This window comes from Antrostomus carolinensis, unplaced genomic scaffold (genome assembly GCF_000700745.2).
Source record: "Antrostomus carolinensis isolate BGI_N321 unplaced genomic scaffold, ASM70074v2 scaffold30630, whole genome shotgun sequence".
Lineage (NCBI taxonomy): Eukaryota > Metazoa > Chordata > Aves > Caprimulgiformes > Caprimulgidae > Antrostomus > Antrostomus carolinensis.
In genome coordinates, this window is record NW_010289589.1 from 19,723 (window position 1) to 42,038 (window position 22,316).

General features: G+C 37.7%; 1 protein-coding gene across 2 annotated transcripts in view; it reads left to right on the forward strand.

Moving 5' to 3' along the window:
- Positions 1-22,316, forward strand: part of LOC104527275 (cadherin-6) — a 47,182-nt gene that overhangs the window by 9,994 nt on the left and 14,872 nt on the right. For both annotated transcript variants that reach the window (XM_010170953.2, XM_029085737.1), the window contains exons 2-6: positions 13,382-13,676; positions 15,140-15,259; positions 17,304-17,471; positions 18,994-19,181; positions 20,620-20,873. In XM_010170953.2, the coding sequence (XP_010169255.1) occupies positions 13,382-13,676; positions 15,140-15,259; positions 17,304-17,471; positions 18,994-19,181; positions 20,620-20,873 (1,025 nt within the window). The remainder of the gene's footprint in view (positions 1-13,381; positions 13,677-15,139; positions 15,260-17,303; positions 17,472-18,993; positions 19,182-20,619; positions 20,874-22,316) is intronic.

The following is a 22,316-nucleotide window of genomic DNA, read 5'->3' on the forward strand; positions in this document are numbered from 1 at the left end:
CACTATGAAATTTCAGACATTATAGAAAGATAATATTTCATCACCATCCTTAGATGCATCCAATGTTGTCCAATTTACTTAAAAGGCTCCTAATTTATTGGTTTTTGTCTGCTGTGGATAATGCTTCACTCCACAAGAATTTTCTGACAGGCTCAGGGATCTTTGGGGCCCATGGGCAAATTGTACTTTCACATCCCTGAGCAGTTCTTTATTCATGAGTTAATGGGTGCAACGTATTGCATCCTCTGGTCAACTCATGAATCACCTGGGTCAAGAAGTTGTCTTAGGACACTCTGCGGAAATCTGGGTTGCTCGCACACAGATATACTGCCCTTCCACCAAACATCAGAATGATTAAAGTTCCCTATGAGTACTATGGCCTACAATCATAGGGTTTCCTCCATCTGTCTAAAGGCTTCACCTGCTTCATCTCTTAGGTCTGTAGCAGATGCCTACCATGATGTTTTATGTTGGTCTGTCTCTTAGCCACAAGCTCTTGACTGATTTTTCACTTGTTCCAAAGCAAAGATGTCTACTCGATCTGATCTTTTGCTAATCCACCTCCTTGCCTTCCTGGCCTGACCTTTCTAAAGGGCCTTCCTTCATTCTGTTGCAGCCTTCAAGTCCTGTGAGCTATCCCATCACATCCTGACTAACACACTTTGAGGAACACTCGTTTCAAAGAACCTACTCAATGGCAGCCTTGGCTAAGGTTTCTATAAACATATTCCTAGTTGAGAAGTCTCCCTCAAAAGGGTCTTGTTGAGATTTAAATGTGCAGATTGTACCTTTTAGATTGTACCTGCTGTCTCACACAAATCTGTAATTATCTGTTTACATGACACAAATTTTTGTTTAGAAACAAAGCTGGGGAACATGACAACATGGAGATATTTTTCATTTTTCCCCAGCTTCTGAACTGTAGAACTAGATGATCCAGGCATACAAATAGATTAAAGACTCAACTAAACCTGTGGGTATGAGTTATTTTTGTTCTTGTTAAGTCTTTATTTAAGTCTGAATATGGATTCTCATTTGGTTTAGGGTTTGTCTACATTCCCCCTTCCCCATCCCCCTGCTTTCCTCCCTGCCACACACTTATATGGTGTATGAAATTCATACACATATTTCAGGATTTGATTGTCAGCATCAAGTGTTCAGAATATCAAAGGGTCACCTTTGTCAGTAAGCAAAGGATGAACATTTGCTTTCAAGCGCATCCATCAGGGAGTAGTCAGAAGCTGTTACTTGCTGAAGAAGCCTGATGTTTTATTCAACTATATCCCAGTAAAAACATTTCTGGATATTAGGACAAGGGGTTTTTTGTTTTGGTTTGTTTCTTCCTAGTTAATCTTTGAGATATATTCTCCCTTACCCCCACAGGAGAATAGAGGTTTTCACTGAATTAGAAATGTACTTGCTCATATACCTTAATTAAGGTACTGTATTTGCCTACCCTATAATTTAAAAGCATTTCTGCAGGTTCATGAGTCCAAAGAAAACATCTTCTCAGTGATGAAATAGATAATTTTGACCACTGATAAAGAATAAGCAACTTTCCCTGAGTAAATTCCCTGAGAAATCAAAGGTAATCAAAGCATATAACACAGACTGATTTCACTAACTATACACATCACATAATTTAGAGATTAAGGGACATATACTAAAGAAATTATTAATTATAGAAGTGCATGTTTATTGAATGTTCCCTTTTTGATTGAGTAATGCAGCACAGAAGTCCCATTATAGTCATTTGAAGTACTTCAAATTAATTGAAATATATTTAGATCAAACCCACAAAAGTATTCTGCCATAAAATGGCTGGGTACACAAAAAAGTCATATCATTTTTTTTTTCCTGTGTAATTTTTAAAAGATAAGATATATATCTGGGCCTTTTGTCTCAGTGAGTATCTTTTCTTGCTAAAAAGGAAAATTGGACATAATTTCTATGTTAATTAGTAAGCTTAAACAGTGGAGGTACATTAACTATGCTGTAGGTACCTTTTCCTGTGCACATACCTGTCTTTTAGATATACAAGGATATAAGAACTATTTTGCTCGGACTTGGAATAAAACTATAATGGAAGTTGGTGCTCTTGAATTGTATGCACAATTCTCATTGAAAAATGGGGGTTTAGGAGAGATTTACCAGGGAGGCATGCCTCATCCCTTTAGGGACTCATTGTATTCCCACTGAAAGGCATTACAATTTAGGCATTTCATTGTCCTTAACCCCAAAGCTCACTTGGTAGAAATGAAAGCACATATATTCCTTTTCACTTTACCAGAAAGTCTTAAGTCACCTCAAAATGTTATTTGAGCTAATATAGCCAGCCCCAGAGTGCAGAAACTCCCCTTTCTACCCCATCCCTTATGTAAGCTGTGGTGACAGTAACCTTCAGCTGGTGGATAATAACAAAACCCTGAAAGGAATTAGATTTTCTAGCATTGCAGCAGGATTAGGAATCGGCCACCCACCCTCTAAATGCAACAGGCTGTGGCAAAGCCATAGTGTTGCTAATCTTTACTCCAGTTAAACAATCCTCAGTCTTTCCACAAGCTAACACAGAACAAATTACACCCAAGGCTCTCAAATCATGTTATAATCATTACATACAGAACTGGACATTGTTAACAACCCACATTTTACTTCAGGGAGAATGTAGAAGCATCAAATAGTGATCCGTTTAAGATCAGACAGGAAGAATGTGACAGAGACAATATTAAACCCTGCCAATCCTGTATTTGTGGCTACAAGCCTATCTTTCCCTTGCATATCTCCTGTTTTGTCAAAGAGATACACTTAAATATGCTTCACTTGTTTCTATTTTTTTTTTTTTTTTTAATATATATATCAAGGAAATCATCAGTGATGCCTCAACTGAATTTTCCCATTTAGTCTTTAAGACTCACACTTGAATCCAATGACTGACTATTCAGTTACGGTGGTAAATTTGCAATGATGAGAATGTCTGTCTCCAAAACTAAAATGATTTATACAGCATTTTATGGCTTTCAAGAATTCAAAGGCCTGAATTTTCATTCCTGATCACTGAAATGTATACACTAGGTAAGAAAATAATTTTTAATCTCTCCTAATCTTCTGCTCAGCTATTCATGTAAGAGAGTTTTCTTAGTACCTGAGCTAGAGTCTGACAAACCTCAGGGTGGCCGAGTCCTTTGTGCTTTTTCGTAAATGAAGGCTGATGCCTCTACTGAAACCATTCCTCATGTCTACCAGGTCCTGTTGCTACCACACAGTTTAAAAACACTGGCAAAAAGGGATTATATTCACTGTGACAAAGAAATGTCAGATGCTGAAACAGATGGACCAAAAAGCATAAACCAGGTTTTTTAAACTACCTTGGCCTTCCTTAAGAGAACAACCAGATCTCCACACTTTTGTGAGGGTAATTGCATAAGTCTATACAATGCTCTTGTGTTACGTTACTATTGTTTAGCTGGAGAGGGTTCTTTAATCTTTCAGACAAAGGCATAATGAAACCCAACTACTCTAAGTAAAACTGGGAAAATTCACTTTAAAACCAAGGATCTTTATTTTTCTTTAAGTGAGAGCTCAGTTATTACTCAGAGGCAGAATTTTTTTTTTTTTAGTTCCTTAGAGTCTAAAAGGGAGGCTGGCTATCTTTCTCACTGTTATACGGTAGTTCAAAGAAAAGCAAGTTTAATAAGAGAACATGAAATTCAAGGGGCAGACTTGACACATGAGACAGTCTCATGTGCCTTATAAATTAAAGAGTTATTTGTCTTTGTGAAAGCAAACTTTGTAAATTCCTGCTATAATTGTGCTTAGAGGTAATAGGAACAAATTTCTGCCTTACCGCAGAAATGCTGAGCAGCACTCAGCTCAGGAGAACATGGAGACACCTTTACCTAGTTTGCAGCTTTGCTAAATATTCATCAAGATCTGATAACAACTTACCCCTAAGAGAGAAGGGCCAACAGAATAAGGGACCTTTCTAGTTTGATGTACTGCAGTGCAGGACAAAAGCTCTTGACCATTGTCCCTGTTTAATCATGATGAAGAGCAGCAGCAGTTGGGGAACCCAAGAGGTAAAAGAGTTGATAGGCCTCAGGCAATGTTGCAAGGATTGACACTTTCCAATTGATTTTTTGCAAAGCTGATTAGCTGTGGCTGCATGTTTGCACTTCAGGTTAGAAAACCCATTTGTGATTTTGAAGGGTGCGTAATAAAGGTGTGAGTCACCAGGGTATTGATGTTAGCTTCATACATTTAAAATAGAACAACAGGTTCACAACTACTGTTTGGGCAGCTTATTCCATAAACCAGGGATCACAACATCAGCCAAACTATTGTACCTGTCTGTCTCAGGCCATGTGGCCTCACATGTAGCCCTCACAACAAAAGAATGAAAGGAGCTTCCAGCCTCCCTGGAGAGTTTGAGCCTGGAGGCTCCAAAGTGAGAGCACTTTACCTCTTGTCCCTGATCTAATAAGGAATTCTTATTCCAGTTCCCTCTATACTCTACTTCTTACTCCTATACTCTACTGTCCTATACTCTTATTCTAGTGCCTTTCCTATGTTCTGTTTGTTTTGAAATCAGATGCTACCATCTTTTATTCTCAGTTTGCCTTTTGAGTGTCTGGTTGCTGGTGAATCTTGAAATGTGCTCAGTGCTTTTTGATCCATTCATTTTCTGAAGTTGTTCAGCAGCACAAAACTATTTTTAGGTTCTTTAAGTGTCATTCATTTACAGGGAATAGATTGGCACTACTACTTTTGAGAGCGAATGAGAAAGTTCGCTGACATTTTGATACTCTCAAGAAACAGAAAGATAGCATCACCCTGGTGGGTTTTATTTTGTTTTGGTTTGTTTTTTAATTCCCCCTGTAGTTCTTCATATTAGGACAAGCTTTTTTGCAGATGATACAGCTGTGACTGAACACTTCTTTCTGACATCTAGCTTTTTTTGCCTACTTGCAGTGGGTGTAATTTGAACATTTTTTTTCTCCTTGAATCTCATGGCTTTTTTTTTCTTTTGTGTAAAAACCTCAGAGTTAGACCTAAGAACCAGTAGCTAGGTTAAAGAGGACCCTTAGAAGGCTTTATTGTTTTATACTTTGCCTGTAATACACTGGGGTAGTTACCTTAACAAAACATTTGGTTTACATTTTAATGGTCCGAGTATTGGATCCCTATATTCTTTATATTTTATTATTATTATTATTTCAATTTTTACTGAGTTTTTCATCTAATCTGCATGATTCAATGCAATCAGGGCTTAAACAAAGGAGCTTGTAGGTATGAACTTTATATAAAAACCCAGCCTGTTATGTATTATTATATTAATAGGATTCCACGGTTGAACAAGCCAGGGTTTAAAGTCTTTCTGGGTCTGCTATATAAACTCTTACAGACCAAAAAAGTAAGCACAATACAAATAAGACATAGTATATTTTCCAATAACTCCAAAGAAACCAACACCCCAAAATGCAGAAATCTTGTATAACCTCGGTAATTTTTCAGTACTCTATTTAATTAATTTATTACAGATTTAAGGTTCGCATTCTTGATTTCAGTACTGAATCTTATCCTTCATTGCCAACCAGAATACCCTACAGGAAGAAAAAGGTGATCTTAAAAATGGAAGGAATAGAAACAGGATAAAAATGCAATGTTCATAAAATAGGAGTTATTAAAAAAAAATCTAATACACAATGAATAGTCATAAATTAGAAATAGCAGGAGAAGGAGAAGAACCAGTATTTTAGTCAGGAAGTGTTTTAGGTAGGAAAAAGCTAGTTTGATATGGCAATGAAAATGGCAAATGTTTGTACTCATTTCTAATAGAGATAGGAAAATATTATCATCATTCTTCAAAGACCTGTGTCCATTCATACAGAAGGAAGTCCAACTGAAATGCAGCAATTACAAAAAACAAAACAAAACAAAAAAACCCAACTGGGATCATCAGCCCTTCTTATCTGGCCTTTTCTTCACTGTCTCTTTTTGGAATCCACGTGACCTGAAAACAAGAGACTAAGGTTGTAAACAGGATTCCAGCCAAGGACTCAGAAGTGCCTAATTTGCAAGCAGAGACTGTGTATAGGCTGGTAGCAAAGAAAAATAATGAGAGTATATGGGATTATTATCTATAAATGTTGGATGAGGAAGAATGTATGTGGGAGGAGGTTCTTAAAACAGAAAAATAATGCTGGCACAAGAACAGCACATCTAAACTGGGAAACAAGATTCTTTCTAATCACCAGAGCAGTGATTTCCTCAAATAGGACCTGTGTAACTGTTGCCCCTTTGTCTTCACTAGGCATGGTGGGAAGCAAGCAAGTTAAAGCTCAGACACTCAGGAATCAGTCACACTGAGCCATATTCAGGTTTACTGTATTAACTATAGTATAGTAACTAAACTTACTACAGTAAACAAATCACTTAACTAAGTATTCTATAAACCATGACATCTGTAAGGTCAAGAAGGTGATGGACAATGAAGACTGCTGATTGCTTAGGACAGCAGATCTTGGGTTAGTGAGGAGATACAAAGAAGTGGGAATCTACTTCAAGTACCTGTTTTAGTAGTCTAAATACAGCCCCTGTGTGGAAGTGCTGTTTCTGACAGCTGTACATCTGGAATCATGGTGCTGTGATCTGGAAAGGCTGGGTCTGTTTGCATTTATTTTTCAATCTTGTCAAATATTTTTTGTTGTGTTATTTTCTTTGAAAATGACAGTGCTTGAATCTTACTTTAAACTCTGGCTCTCTAGCTCTTTTGAGGATGTAGAGTATAAATCTTCATATAATCTTCAAATTACTTTATATAAGAATGCAAAGGAGTCACCTCTACTAGTTTCTCTAAACACCAAAAAAATTTGGAAGTGCTGTAATGTCTTTCTCCCATTGTCTTGCTAGTTCTTTTTTAGCTTCTATCCACCCATTTTTAAAAGAAATTTAAGCTAAATTTTTGAAATAGTGGTCCCTAACGGTAGGTATCTAAGTCATTACATAACCTTCCAGATCTCTGACCTGAGCAGATAACTAGCTTCAACACTCTAACCTCTCTCTCTCTCTCCATTGCCCTCCTCTAAATAATTTTTAACTCCATTAACCACTTTCGGTTGAATTTTATAGAGGAATAAAGGTGTCAAAAACCATTCATTTCATATACAGTTTGGAAGAACAGTGGCTGCATGAGACAAACAAACCTACATTGTGCCTTGACTGTTTGGTCATTTGACTTCCATAAATACACGTATAAGCCACCACCCACTGCAGCCTGTGCTATCTATTCTCCAGCAAGTATTTAGGGAATAAAAGAAGTAGTAGCATTTAGCAGTGAAGAGGTTTTGAGGATACAGGCTGGAGCAGAAAGTATAAAATACCATGCAGTGTGCTAAGTGATATGAGGGAGAGCAGGATGCTTTGCCTTAGGGGTGAGTCAGATAGATTAGTTATACGTGGACCATGAAAGGAAGCAGAACTGAGCATAATTGAGGCCATAAGAACATGGCACACACATCCATAGGAAACCTCTCGTTTCTGGTGATGCTGGATCTTGCTATGGAACTTGTGGAATATCTGTTTAGAAGAAAGGATCTTTTATGGCTTTATATAAATTTGTGTAGGTGTTTGCCGTGATGATACATGATACAGTGTGTGTACGTGTAAGTATATGGAACATATATATAGTGTTTGGGGGATATTTTTTGTGCATTAGGAAGAAGCCTATACTTAAACTTCAGCAAAATATACATAAATACTTATTACCTAACGTGCAAAACCAATGGCATTCTCTTTTTAACACCAAGAGTCACCAAGTGGAGCAAAAACTTCAGTGCTGATTACTCGATGATATTAATAGTATTGATTATGATATTAACTGAGGAGGTTGGTTGATGCTATAGGGATACAGAGTACCAGAAGGTACAGGGAATAGTACATGGTTGTTATTATTCTGAAATAGAAACTGTGTGCAACATGATAGTATTAGCAGTTTAATTTTGAGTGCTTTACTTTTTCTGAATGCTGTAGGACTGCACCGTGTAACCTCAAGCAATACATGTGGTTGAATTTGTTCATTACTAGACAGGACTCTACTGTCTAGATCTATTTAATTTGGAGCGAAATAATGTGCTATAAATACTGCCAAGAGTAAACCCATGGTTCTCTTTGTTATCTACCTACTAACTGCCTACTTACTATTTTAATAATTAGTCTCTATTTCATTATTGTGTTAGGAGACAAAAATGTGACCACTGCAACCCCAGAACAGCAAGTTCCATTTATAAATACAAACAAATAATAAGATGCAACAGGCAGCTTATTTCTGGATAATTGTAGGTTGATGGTTCAGTGTGTACATCCCAAGGTCAACTGACTTTGATCTTTGCAGAGGTTCAGTAACCACTCTGAAATTCAGCAAGTAGGGTGTTATATTCACAACAGGAAACAACGTGGTCTGCAAGGGTGGATGGAAAACCATCTCACCCACTGAATTGCCAGGTATCATAACCAGCAACATGACATTAGTGGGAGCTAAACTGCAATTTACAGTCATCTCGCATAACCTAAAGCCACTTCATAACTGAATTTCACTATGCTGTTTAAATCAGGGTTATTGAGTGAGGTAGAGAAGGGATGTTATTTAATTCTGGAGAATATCCACAGCCTGCAATTTCAATTTTTTGGAATTTAATTGCCACTACTACAGAAGTACATTTTCAGTACAACCTTGTTACAAATATGTGTGCTAGAAAGCTGCTTCTCTCTAATGTACTCCATTTAAACACACAAAAAAGTTAGCATGTAGCCTTAACCTGTTAAAATATGTGGGATCTCATTCTCCTATACAGTTTTGGTACTGCTGTTTCATGCATTTTCATGGTGAATTTACCACGGTTAGAAAAGGGCCCTGAGGCACCACCAGCCCTGACTGTCCCTGCCCAGGTCTCCCCCGACCCTGCCCACAGCCCAGGACCCCATGTCAGCCCCCAGGGCCACCATCCCCTGCCCCAGCAACACTACAGCAGGGCTGGTCTCCAGCTCCCCACAGCCCTGCCCTACCCTGTGGCCATGGGCCCTGCCAAGCCAGGTCCGTTTGTGGGACCAGGGCCTGTCCTGGCCACAGCCTATTGCTTTCCCCAGGGAGGTGCCCGATGCCGAGGGCTGGGGCTGTCCCTGTGCCCCAGCTGCCCTGCTCCTGGTGGGACAGGCCATGGCCGCCAGGCCCTGCCATCGCCCACCCTGGGAGGGCTCTGCCAGAGACACTGCGGAGAAGAAGGCTACTCCAGATTGTGGCTAATTTGAAAAAAAAAACAAAAAAACAAACAAAAAACCCCACACAATCCCCCCCCCCAAAAAAAAAAAAAAAAACCAAACCCAAAACCGAAAACCCCCCAACTTTCCTTTTAAAGTAATTATGTATGTGACAACAAGCAGCATGTCAAATATGGGCAGCTAACGCTGCGGTCCTGCACTTTGAACTGCTCTCCCTGGAGGCATGAAGCCTCCCCTGTTTTCACACAGTGGTATTTGCATGTTTTTGGCCAGGACATTTAGGGGGGAAGCAGGCAGAAGAAAGACAGAGGCTGGACAGTTCTTTTCTGACCGTAAGTCATTAAAAGCAAACCAGATGGTTCACTTAATAGTGGTATTAAAGTAAGATGAGTAAAAGTATGCCTAGGGCATAGTAATATATTTAATTTGATGTTCATCCTCAGTCTTAGCCAGTGATTGATGGAGGATTTCACAAAAGTGTCCAGATTAGATTCGGAATGAATCAATTTACTATAATATTAATACAGTGCAATTGCTGATGCATTTACTTTTTATTGCATAGACTTACTTCTTCATAATTTTGCTTACCTTTGGGGTATTGCTCAGTTCAGTCACCAGCTGAAATGAATGCCATTAAGTAACACAGAGTTCGTATGGAAATATAAAAATCTACCCTTATTTGGAGTCCTAAAAGCCTTTGGCTGAAGTAACTTTGTCTTAAAGAATGGTAATAAATACAGCCCAGATGACATGAGCACTGTGTCCCAAGACATTTTATTCTATCCTGTGTCTATCTGCCATGGCCCATTTATGTGACCAACTTTAGGCAGAGGATAATGGACGCTCTTTTGCAACACAGGTTAGAACAGAGTTAAGCTATAATACCTTGCATTGGCTAGGATCAGTCCTACTAAAAGTATCTGCGGTATAATTTATACACACATCACAGAAAACTTCCTTTGGATAGTGAAAAATAACTTCGCCTTAAAAGGAAAGGTTGTTATTACTATTCATTTCATCCTCATAACCTAACAATGGTGTTAAGTTTTATACACAAAACCATCAACTCTCTTTTTAAGTGCATCTTGCCTTCAGGCCCTTCTTTTAGCCTCAACTTGCATCATTTGTTTCTTCTTTAATTTTATTCACAATTTATTTTTTTAAGCTGATTACAGTAGCAATTTTCCCCTTCATATAGGTCACACAGACAAAATATTGCTTCCAAGATAGACTGACACTTAAGAAAAAATAGAACAGATTATTGCCTTTGCCTGGGTAAAATTTTTCTACCAAGCAAATGGTCAAGGACAGATAATGTAACCTAAAAGTGTTTTTTACATATATTTTCCTCTCGAATGTTACAAATTTATCATCTATGATAAACTTCTCTAGAGATCTGCTTGGGTTTTTTGTTTTTTTTTTTTTTTTAAATATATAAAACCACTTTTTTGTCCTGAAAATCCAAACTATTTTGGCTCAGCTATTAAGCAGATGTTGCTGGTGTTGCGATACAGGCCTCCCCCAGGTCTTGCTCTCATGTTAAATAATCCACATAAAGCATGGCCAACTGAGCACTTTGTTTTTGCTGTCATGTCTTAGGAAGGTTGTAAAACTAAAGGTACTGAAGTTGGAAAAGATCTTATGTGAGGCAATGTTTATTTTCAAAAGTCAGTGCATTTGCTGAAGGGCTAGAGATTGAACCTTTGATGAAGATCACCTCATTCTTGGTACTGATGAGTCATTACAATGAGATATGCTTTGTCTTGATATCCGAAGTCTCACTCTGGTTTAATTGTGGAGGAGTGGAAATATCATAAACTACGGACTTGAAAAAAATCACACAAGTTTAAATTCTTATCTCTTTAGGTGGTCTGGACTATGTAAAGAATATTGTGGAAGACAATTCCCAGTAGTTCCAGCACCTTTTCTAGCTTGAACTTTTTTTGCTACCCTGTCCGTTGAAACCAGGTTTAATTAAAAGGATAATAAAAACAAGTTTGAGAGTTCAGCCTGTGACATGTCTCAGAACAGCAGTATTCCATGATTCATATGAATTAATGGCAGTCTGTTACCAAGGGCTGTTTTTGTCCCAGTATAATACAGACAAAGTTAAGAGGCTTTCAAGGCAAACAAATGTGATTTTTTTTGATGTGAAATAATCATAAAAATATATAGTTTTTAACATAAAATTATTTTCATGCTTTTTCTGTGGCAGGTTGCCTTTGAGGAAAATAATACTCAAATATGCTATTGAAATTACTTCCTGCAGTAGAATTCTAGTCTGACTTCTTAGCAAGCAGGTCTAACAGCTACCTGTCAGAGGCTGAGGTGATATCTAGTAAGTCATGTAATTCCTCTAGGCCCTATGGTTGAGTGTATTGGCCAGCTGTATGGGACTCAGGAGACCTGAACTCTATTCCAGGTTGCAAGACTAGCCTTCTGAGAAACTTCCATTTTCTGTGCTTTGTTATGCAAAAAAACAGAGCAAAAGGTATTGACTTTTGTGAAGGGTTTTGAAATCTGTTTATGAAAAATGCTACATACAAGCTACTTACTGGTATTCTTATTATCAAGAGAAAGGGCTCTGTGAAAAATTACATGGAATGCCCATTTTCTTCCTGAAGGAGAAAATCCAGAAGAGTGCCTCAGCACATCTGGTAATGATTAAACATGCTACAGTTCTGATATTTTGTATTATTGAACACTTTTGGAATGGGTAGTGACAAAGAGTTTTGCCCTTAAAGGCAGGTTTGTTGCACAGAACATGCTTCTCGTAGGGATCACAAACAAAAGCACCCATGGTGGAGCACTGTGCCACCAAGTGGGTTGTTAGTAGGCTGCCAGCACAACACTGCTCTGGGCAGAAAGCTGGAGGAAACCCAAAGCACTGGCCATATGGTCATGTTAGATGCTGCCTTTCCAGCATGGTAAGGGACATAGGCCAGGCATTGGTGAAGTCTGTGTGAAGACTTTCTATATTCTTTCAACCTACAAATCTTTCTCTTCTACAAAGCATGTCATCCAGCAATGCTAAGTACTTTGCCACATAGGCAACTAGGTATTTTTTTTTTCTAACTTGTATGCAGGAAAAGAGAAGCAAACAGCTGGTTGAGAAGTCCAGCTCTCCTAACTCATAACCATGCATTTTCTGTGAAATTAACAATTTCCAGGAATCTGCTACCTAATAGATTCATTTTTCCCATGAATTTCATCACCTATGCCCTGACTTTAGAAGCCATTTTAATGTTTCATTTTTAAAATTTTTATTTTCTCTAATGTAACAACAAAATAAATTGTAGTTGATTAGCCTTGATTTTAGGGCCAGGATGGGTAAATAAGCCTTTATCAAAGGAACAGCCATGAGAGTATGATTTAATCTCCTGAGAAAAAAAGGTGATAGTTTGGGCAGCTCCTGTTTTGTATGCTAATGACCATCATTCTTTTCTTTCCCCTGCCCCCACCATGTTTCAGCCTAGTCCATGTCCCTTTGGATAAGGCAACTGATCTCTTCACTGCCAGTGCTGTAATGGTCTAGTACGCCTGCTGCCTCTGCTCTTAGTTTGCCACATCTGTGAATGCATGTATTTATCTCCTATTCCTGTATGTATTTAGTATGTTATTATGTTGTGCACTGTGTGGCATATTACATAATGTCGACAGGACATAAGAGCACAACACACAGAATTTAAACTCAAGAAGCAGCTGACTTAGCCACTTTTTAATTCCTCGCTTCCTCCAATTCCTGAATCCGATGTTTTTTCCACTGTAGGTTCTCACTGTCCTACATATTCCATCTAAGCCACTAGCACTTAGACCTAATTGATGTATGCTTAGCTTGGGAAAGTGATCTGCAGCTTCAGTTCATGGTTTTCCTCAGGCGATTTCTTATAATATTGCAGACTATTTAAATTCCAACATCAAGACACAACTCTATCAATTCACTGCTTCTACTGTGATATCATCTCATTTCCCAAAAGCAGCGTACAGCCTCTTGGCTGGGTATTCATAATAGTAAAGCATGTGTCATGGTATCAGTTAAAGTAGCTAGAATTGTGTCCCAATTATTTATTTTCCTTTCTTTTTTTTTTTATTTCCATTTCACCACCAGCTGCATTCAGACCAGGATAAAGGAGATGGATCACTTAAGTACATCCTTTCTGGAGATGGAGCAGGAGACCTCTTCATTATCAATGAAAATACTGGTGACATCCAGGCCACAAAGAGACTAGACAGGGAAGAAAAGCCTGTATACATACTCCGTGCCCAGGCTATAAACAGAAGGACTGGAAGACCAGTGGAACCAGAATCTGAGTTCATCATTAAGATCCATGATATCAATGACAACGAGCCAATGTTTACCAAGGACGTTTACAATGCCAGCATTCCCGAAATGTCCGATGTTGGTAGGTGCTAACATAATTGATTTCAGTGTCTGGTCTGGATTCTTCCTGTGGAGTTAATGAAGGGCCCAAAGTTTACAGACACTGAATACAGACATACACTGTTTGGGTCTGGAGTAAAAACAACTGAGCCATTAAAAAAAAAAAAAATACAAAAAATCTAACTTCAGCAAAATGGTGACAACAAGTTTGCTGGAATCAGAGGTATCAGCTGAGTGAAACCCACTCCCTCTGTTGTACCACAAAAAAATGCAAGTTAATACAATCTAGTTTAGCTCACAATAAAAGTGAGCTGAGCTAAACTGTGTTACATGACACCTGTAAAGAGTTTAATATGCTTTGTTAACATGATTTAGTAGCAGTGTAATAATCCGGTAATCCATGGCCACCTAAGTGTGTCCCTACCACCCCTAGATCTGGAAAAGGGCAGGTGCAGAAGTGGTTGTGCACACTTCAGGAGCGACAACTGTCACCTGAGTCAATTCATCACTGATTCTGAGATATGCCATTAACTTCCTTTGACCTTTCTTGCTCCTTTCATGCAAAAGAAAGAAAGCTCCAAAGTCCATTGAAATCCACTGAAATCTTTCTATTGATTTAAAATGTATCAAGCTTTAAGAATCAATCAAGACAATTTAAAAAACCAAACCTTCCTTGAAACGTGATTTTAACATTGTCCCCTTTCCAGGAAAGCTGACAGGTTTTGATTCTTTGTTTCTGAATCTTAGTGAGGTCATTTTGATTTCTTTGTCAGAGAGCAATGGATGGTTGAACTGGAAGAAGCACGTTTCTAATCTGAAATAATACCCAGGGAGGGAAACATTAATTAATCATAATCAAGAATGAGATTAAAATAAAGCTCAAGCAATATGAAAATAAAGACTTAGGGGTATACTCTCTCCTCTCATTCATGGGACTTGTCACATGGATGAAATCTCATCTGGTGAAGAGAGAACCTAATATTCACATTTTAATATGTGAAGTGAATACTTTATTCACAACTTTGTTTTAAATGCCAAAACCTAAACTCATTTTTTATGTTTGTTAACACTTTGCCTAGGATTCAACACCATTTCTTTCTCTAGAAGACACATGAAAAAAACAAATTTACATTCCTATGTCAAACACCTCACAAGCATGAGTAAATTTGCAAAAGTATATTCTTGACCTAGATTCAAATTCTGAATGCCTTCAATATCTGGGGAAGGGTGAGTTTCTGGTTTCTTCATAAGAAATATGATGAAGTATCTATACATCCCATCAATAACGGTGTATTTTAATGGATAGAGAATAAGCTTTTGTATCTATATGCTTTATGAACAGAGAAACTTCTACAACATAAGAATATCTCTAACATTTTGCCACAAGTTTGACCTGAACCCGAACTATGGTTTTTTAAGATCATAAACTGTCTTTGCCATGTGAAAAACCTGGGGATTTTAATTCTCTTTAATTTATCACTGCAGGTACCTTTGTTGTGCAAGTCACTGCAACTGATGCTGATGATCCTACATATGGGAACAGTGCTAAAGTTGTCTACAGCATTCTCCAGGGACAACCATATTTCTCTGTCGAATCTGAGACAGGTCAGGGGACCTTATCTGTCATTCTGTGACAACACCTGTAATTCAAAATGACATGCTAAGCCAAGCTAGGACATACTAGACAAAAACTTCAAAGAGATTACATTTTACTCAGTGCAAAATCTGACAAATTTAATAGAGCGATACATCTGTAAACATGACACCTACATTATTTTAATCTTACCAGTAAAGTCTAATAAATAGAATTAGTACTGGGTATGAACCAGTTTTCAATCATTTTTAACAAGCAGTGGGTATAGAGACTGCTGTGGGTGCTTAAATTAAACCGAATAGGTTGGCTTTTAGAAGAAAACAAGAAACAGGTGGGTGTGGAAAAAAGTGCTTAAACCTCATAGATCTTCATAAGGGCTAAATTAAGACTGAGGGTTTGTTCAGGTGGGTTTTTTTTTTTTCTCCTTCTGCTTCTTCAAAACTTGTTTAAAGTAATTACAGTTTCCGTACATCTGCAACATATCACTTTAATGCTAATTTTATGAAAGAAATCTTAATTAAGAATAATTATAGAAGAGCTAAAATTGTCTGTTGCGCTACGCTAGAAGATCACAAAAAGAATCCCAAACTTCTGAGTTCTTTTTTTGGAAGATGTTTAAATTATACACAGTGATTGGAATTTTTTATGGGCTGAAGAACAGACAGCTTTGGAACCTGTGCATGTAAAACATGAATTCTGTCTGACTGAATCTGCTGTACCATTGACTATCTGACTACATAGATAGTCTCTTCCCAAGATTTATAACAAACTTCTTAAACAAGAAACAAAGGATTTCAAAAAAACTCCATAAATGGGAACATCCACTGTGATAGGTTGCTGGAAGCTAGAGAAATCGGTTGTCTTCAGCGTCCTTACAAGAAAGGAATGGATTATCCCAGACAATTAATCAGGTTTTAGCATTGTATCTTAAATAATTCTTAAAGACTCCGACATGGAAAAGGAGGGAGAGATTAGATGTCTCAAAGAAAAACCTGAGGTGAAAAAACGTACATAATTCTGAAAAGAGTGAGAGCCAAGATCAAAGGGAGCTTTCCTTCAAGCATAAGGTATTAGATAATACAAGCAGGGATTTTTGCACTGATGCTCTCATTCTGACTTGGACAGTACACTGTGTGCTCTTCAATATAGAGTTATAATAAGGATAATGTAGCTGGGAGTTCACCAGTAATAATCTTTCAGCAAGAGGGTTGTATGGGGCACAGAGGGGAAGCAAGGTAAACCACAGGCTTGATCTTCCTGCCGTGGAAATCAATTGAAAAACTCCTGGAGTGATATAAGTCTCTGCCAAAGCTGCTGTGAATTTTGCCATTGATTTCAGTACTTGAATTTCACTTCTTTTGCCTACAAAAGGCTCAGTTCTTAGCCTTAAGAGACCCAGTGAGAATGCAAATGTTATTCTTCATGGTAAATATGAATGATTGAATTTCAATAGGAGTTGGCCTCATAACTGCTATTTGTGCCTTTGAAGGAGGAAGTGACTGGCAAAATCATTTTAGTCAATGTATAAATAGAAATATATATATTGGGCATGCTTGAATGCTCACAATTTTCTTAATTAATTTATCTTCTATTTAATATTGTTGTACTGCCTCTTTATTAATGTCTTGCTGAAGTTAGCTTTTTTTTTTTTTATTACATCTGTCAAAATAAAAATATTGACAGAACAGGAGAGAAAAGATGGAGCACGCTGTAATGAACAGAGAACCTTTTTCCAGTTCAGTGAGAGACTTTAGCATGGAACTGAAAGGGGGTAAATAGTTATGTAAAATAACACTGCTCACAAACAGGTAGAACATTATTCTGGGGATACCACTAATATTATGTCTGTCATATCAGCAGCAACCTGAGATATGATATGACAAGTCTGTAATTTAATGTGCCATCTCATAACAGTAAATATTTGTACTGGGCAAAGTTTACTTATTACAGAGAGATTGTTTTGTTCTTTAAGCTGTGGGGTTTTTCTAATCAGAATTTCCATCAAAGTCAGTACTTTACTTGTGAATTCCCTGTCTTTAATTTTCATGTTTTCAGGCATTATTAAAACTGCTTTGCTAAACATGGACCGTGAAAACAGGGAGCAGTACCAAGTGGTCATCCAGGCGAAGGATATGGGAGGCCAGATGGGTGGATTATCAGGAACCACCACCGTGAACATCACATTGACTGACGTAAACGACAATCCACCTCGCTTCCCCCAGAGTATGGAGTATTTATGTTATATGTCTTTACAGTAAAATGGACATTTTTTTTTTTTTCACCTTAGATACTGTTTCTGATGTCATAAACTTACTGAGTATCAGACTTCCTTTAAGAAAGAAAAAGACAACACACAAGCAGTAAGATCCTAAGTAACACTAAGGTTAATTACAATAACTGGAAAACATATCTTTAATATTTTTACTCCAGTTGCAGTAGATAGTCTGAGAGGTGAATTAAGGTACAGAAATACTATTTTTCCTACCCATTAAATAGCTTTGACTGAAACAATCTATGTTTCTTGATCAATATTATTTCTATTAGACCTTGTGGTTGACTGTGTTTTAAGATATCTGTTCTAATAGAACATATTTAAGTTTTGAAATATATTTATTTAAGTACGTAAAATGATCCTAAGAGCAATTCTATCAAAATTAATACTTTCACCCAGAAAGCATTTGTCTCAGTGTTTTTTCCTGTATTCTTTGCATACAGAAACAAAAGCATGTACATAAATACACTAGATATTTCTGTCTACTTTCCTTCCCCTGTCTCAGATCATTTTGTAGGTATCTGTGCGATATTTAAGGGAATCACTTGAATCAGATCTCATAGAAAGTAATTTCTACTAATAACTGCTCATAGCCATAAGTGATCCAAAGTTATTAAGCTTTCATCCACTTCTCTACTTCTCTCTTTCTTTCTTTTCATCCTCCTTTCTCTCTTGCTTTTCCTTCTTTTTTGCTTTGGCTAATCACTGCTCTGTGTGCGATGTATGTATATCACAGTGTCAGTGTGTGTCAAAGTCAAGAGCAGCTGTTAGAGAAAATAATTACAGATACTATCAGACAAATCAGCAAGCTTTGGCGGTTAAGTCACTGGGAAAGTTATTTGAAACAACTTGTCATTTAAGTTCAAAGTCTGTTCTTAGCTGTGGGCAAAGTGTTTCCATTTAAATTAGAGCTACTTAAGACAAAATATAGCACTCTACCTCCAATGAGTTAATTATACAACTCTGGACATAAGTGTCTTCGATATAAAAGCCAAAGATACAGCTTTATAATGCCAACATTGCCCAAGTAGAGTTTTTTCAGAGGAAAATTCAATGTAGCACGTTATTAATAGGCTCTTGGGTTGAATTTGATTTAAGTGTTGCTAGGCTGCATTGGCCTCTGGGAGTTCTTAATATTTGTCTTTTGGCCTGAAGACATTTTTCATAGACAATTTTGATATGGCCAGCAAAGACCCTGATAATGTCTAGATAGGAACGTATGTTGCTAAAGTTATGTGTATGTAGGAAAACAAAATGCCCATCCTTCATGCTAGAAAATAGATAGAAAAAATAAGTTACGTTTTATCCACATAAAAGTAAGGCAGAAGCTGAAGGCTGTTGCCCCAGGGATTCCTGAAGACACAGCGACTTGCCGACTCATCTGTGCACGCCCAGCATGGAAAGTGGGTTGGGAGTTGGTGTGCAAAGCACCATGAGACTGACTGACAAAATTTCCTTCTCTGTCTGCCATAGGCACATACCAGTTCAGAGCTCCTGAGTCTACACCGCCTGACTCACCAGTTGGCAGGATAAAAGCTAATGATGCTGATGTAGGTGAAAATGCAGAGATTGAATACAGCATCACTGAGGGGGATGGATATGACATGTTTGGAATTACCACAGACAAGGACACACAGGAAGGAATTATAACTGTCAAAAAGGTACACATCTTAACACACTTAACTCCAGCCTCTGAAATACCAGTCAAAACTTTATCTGTTCTTCCATTTTCAGTGCAACATGTGGTATTTTTTAATTTGAATGCTGTCTATTAGGAATCTCTACATTATGTAAAGTTTCTTTTACACAAGCAATTAGAATCCTTCTTCTTATTCCCTCCTTTACTAAACCAATGCACATACTTTGAGGGAGCTGAGAGGGTAAATAATCTATGGAGTGGGATAGGACTGAGATAAAAATCAACAGTCTGAGCATAATCATGGAATAACTCAAGGAAGCACTGTCCAACTCTGATTTTGTCCCTATGATACCTACAAGGTTTGTTCACTTATTGGGAAAGGTGCTGTGTTAAGACCACGTAAATAATCAGTATCACATTGCTTGTTTTACACTATCAGAAGGTATTGAGTTGTATAGCTCTAATATATTAAAAGTACATAGACAAATTAGGTTTGACTCACATTTTGTAAAAGTGTAATTAATAAATCCATCACCATATTTTTGCTTTAGAAAAAAAAAAAATCACAGTGCCTTGCTGGATCACAGTGGACATCATCTACTAGGTTGCACATTGGCTGTCAGAAAAGATTTGAGAAATATTGTTTACAGTGGGTTATTGGACAAGCTTGATAAGGTTACAGATATCATCCTCCATCAGTTCAAGTTCAGTCATCACTAGATAGACATTGTGTAGATTTTCTGAACATGCACTTGCTTGTTGATATCAGTACGACACCTGTCATTACTTGTTTTTTAGGAGATGCCTTCCAGGGGCTGATTATGATATCAGTCTAACTCTGCATTTCTGTCTGTTGTTGACAAAAGCTGTGAATCTTCTACAACATAATGGAAAAACGGGGTGACTACTCTCTCCCCACATTTCTCTAAGCATCTCTAAACGCTGCTTCTTCATACTTTTAACAGAGCGTGATATAGTCATGATCTATCATAAAATCACATTCTCCCTGATGGGTGGTCCTGGATATCCAGACACCAGATGTCACAGTGTTTTTGTTTCAGTGATGGAATGCCAATATTATAACAAGGAACTCCTGGAAAATCTTCCCCGCTTTAGTGTGTGGTGCTTAAAGGCAAGGAATAGACAAGAAAACATCAAAATGACAAAAATGTCAGAATAAAAGGCATGAAGAGTTAAGGCTATTTGAGAAGGGAAGATTAATTGGTATTTAGGAATTCCAGGCATAGAATTCCTTGAAAAAGTGTTTTTTCCTATATTGTCAGTGGCATAGAGCCTTTTCTTTCTCCTTTCTGCTGGCATTTTAATTCCAGTTCAGGCTCCTGTTATGTAGCACAGGCCTCTCCATGATATTCCCCCATTCATTTGCCTCACATCTGGCTGCAAACCACAGCAATCCCCACAGACTTCTCAAACTTCTTTTTTTTTTCCCCTCTTCCCAGGCATTGGATTTTGAAAATAAAAACCTTTATATTCTGAAAGTGGAAGCTACCAATACTCATGTGGACCCTCGATTCCTCTACCTGGGGCCATTCAAGGACTCAGCTACAGTCAGAATTCAGGTGGAGGATGTAGATGAACCCCCTGTGTTCAGCAGACCAGCATATATAATGGAAGTGAAAGAAGATGTTCCAATAAACAGTGTAATAGGAACAGTAACTGCTCAGGATCCAGATGCTGCCAAGAACCCTGTCAAGTAAGCATAGACTATTTCAGCTTGTGTGTAAATTTTTTACAGCTTTAATTTTGCTTTTTTCATGTCAGCACACAAAAAATCACTTTTAACAATGAAATTGTTCAGGTATGCTTAAACATGGAGTATTGTAGATAGTAAGTGATCACAGAGTCACACAGAATCACAGAATATTAGGGATTGGAAGGGACCTCAAAAGATCATCTAGTCCAGTCCCCCTGCCAGAGCAGGAACACCTAAACGAGATTACACAGGAAGGCGTCCACACTTGAGCATATCTGTGTATGTGTGATTATGTCTGCATAGCCCTTGCATCTTGCATTACATCCTACTCTCTTCAGTAACTAATGTTTGTGGTTATTTCTACCAATGAAGAATTTACTGCAAAAAGAGCACTAAGAAGATGTTAGTGTTCTCCTTCCACCTTTAACATTTTCCAGTGCAGTGCGGTGCATCCTCTTGGCTACATGACAGGGGGTAATTCAGCAGCCCTTTCTTCTCCCTTCCATCCAGACCTGCTTAACAGAGGTCACATTTACCTTCTCTAAACTGCAAGTAGAAATGCCTTAAAAGCAGCTCATGTGCACACACAGACTCTGACCTCACTTGTATCAGTGTAAGATTAGTAAGATAAGGATCAGTCTCATGGACTTCATAAATTACACTTGCCATGAATCGATAAACTAGTCTTAAAGGAAGTGGAAGAAACGTTTAGGTTGGAGTAGCTAAACCTAAGCCATCAGTTTTTGGAAATTAACAGGTCCATTGTTTCAGTACATTTGAAAACATGCTGGAGTACTTAAGTCATATTGGATAGAGTATAAAAGAACTTTTAAATAGTTGTGTGCTTTAATTAAAGTTCATTGCTTCTGACAAGGCAGTAAAAGGAAATGAAAAATACAGCAATATTAAATCCAGGTCAATTTTCAGAATGACTCTGGGTTGGGCATTTTGGAAATGCAATAGTAGTCTTAAGATCCAAATAGAACAATACAGGTTTAATAAAAACCCAATCCATCAATACTCTGCACTTCTGCAAACAACTGTCTTTCATCAAGATATCTTACAATGTTTATGAGGCACGAGTAAATTTTAAGCTCTCATCTCGTCTTGTGAGAGGGGTAAATATTATCATCTTAGTTTCCTAGATTAAGAAACTAAATGCAAAACATTTCTGACAGAAACCCTCTCTGTCTTCAGTTTCCATACGATGCTCTGCACATTAATTCTTGTTCAAGACTAAGCCTTCTAATTTTAATTAAGGTTTGTTTTCATTTGTATCACAACATGCAACAATTATATGGAGTTCTGGACTAGCAGAGCATAGTAAGGGAGAGGGCAACATAATGTTTTGCTCACTTTGGTGAAGCCCAGGGACAGAGCGAACACCTTCTATTGCATGTCTTTATAGGCGTGCTAGCGTGAACATGAAAAATTGGTTGGGGT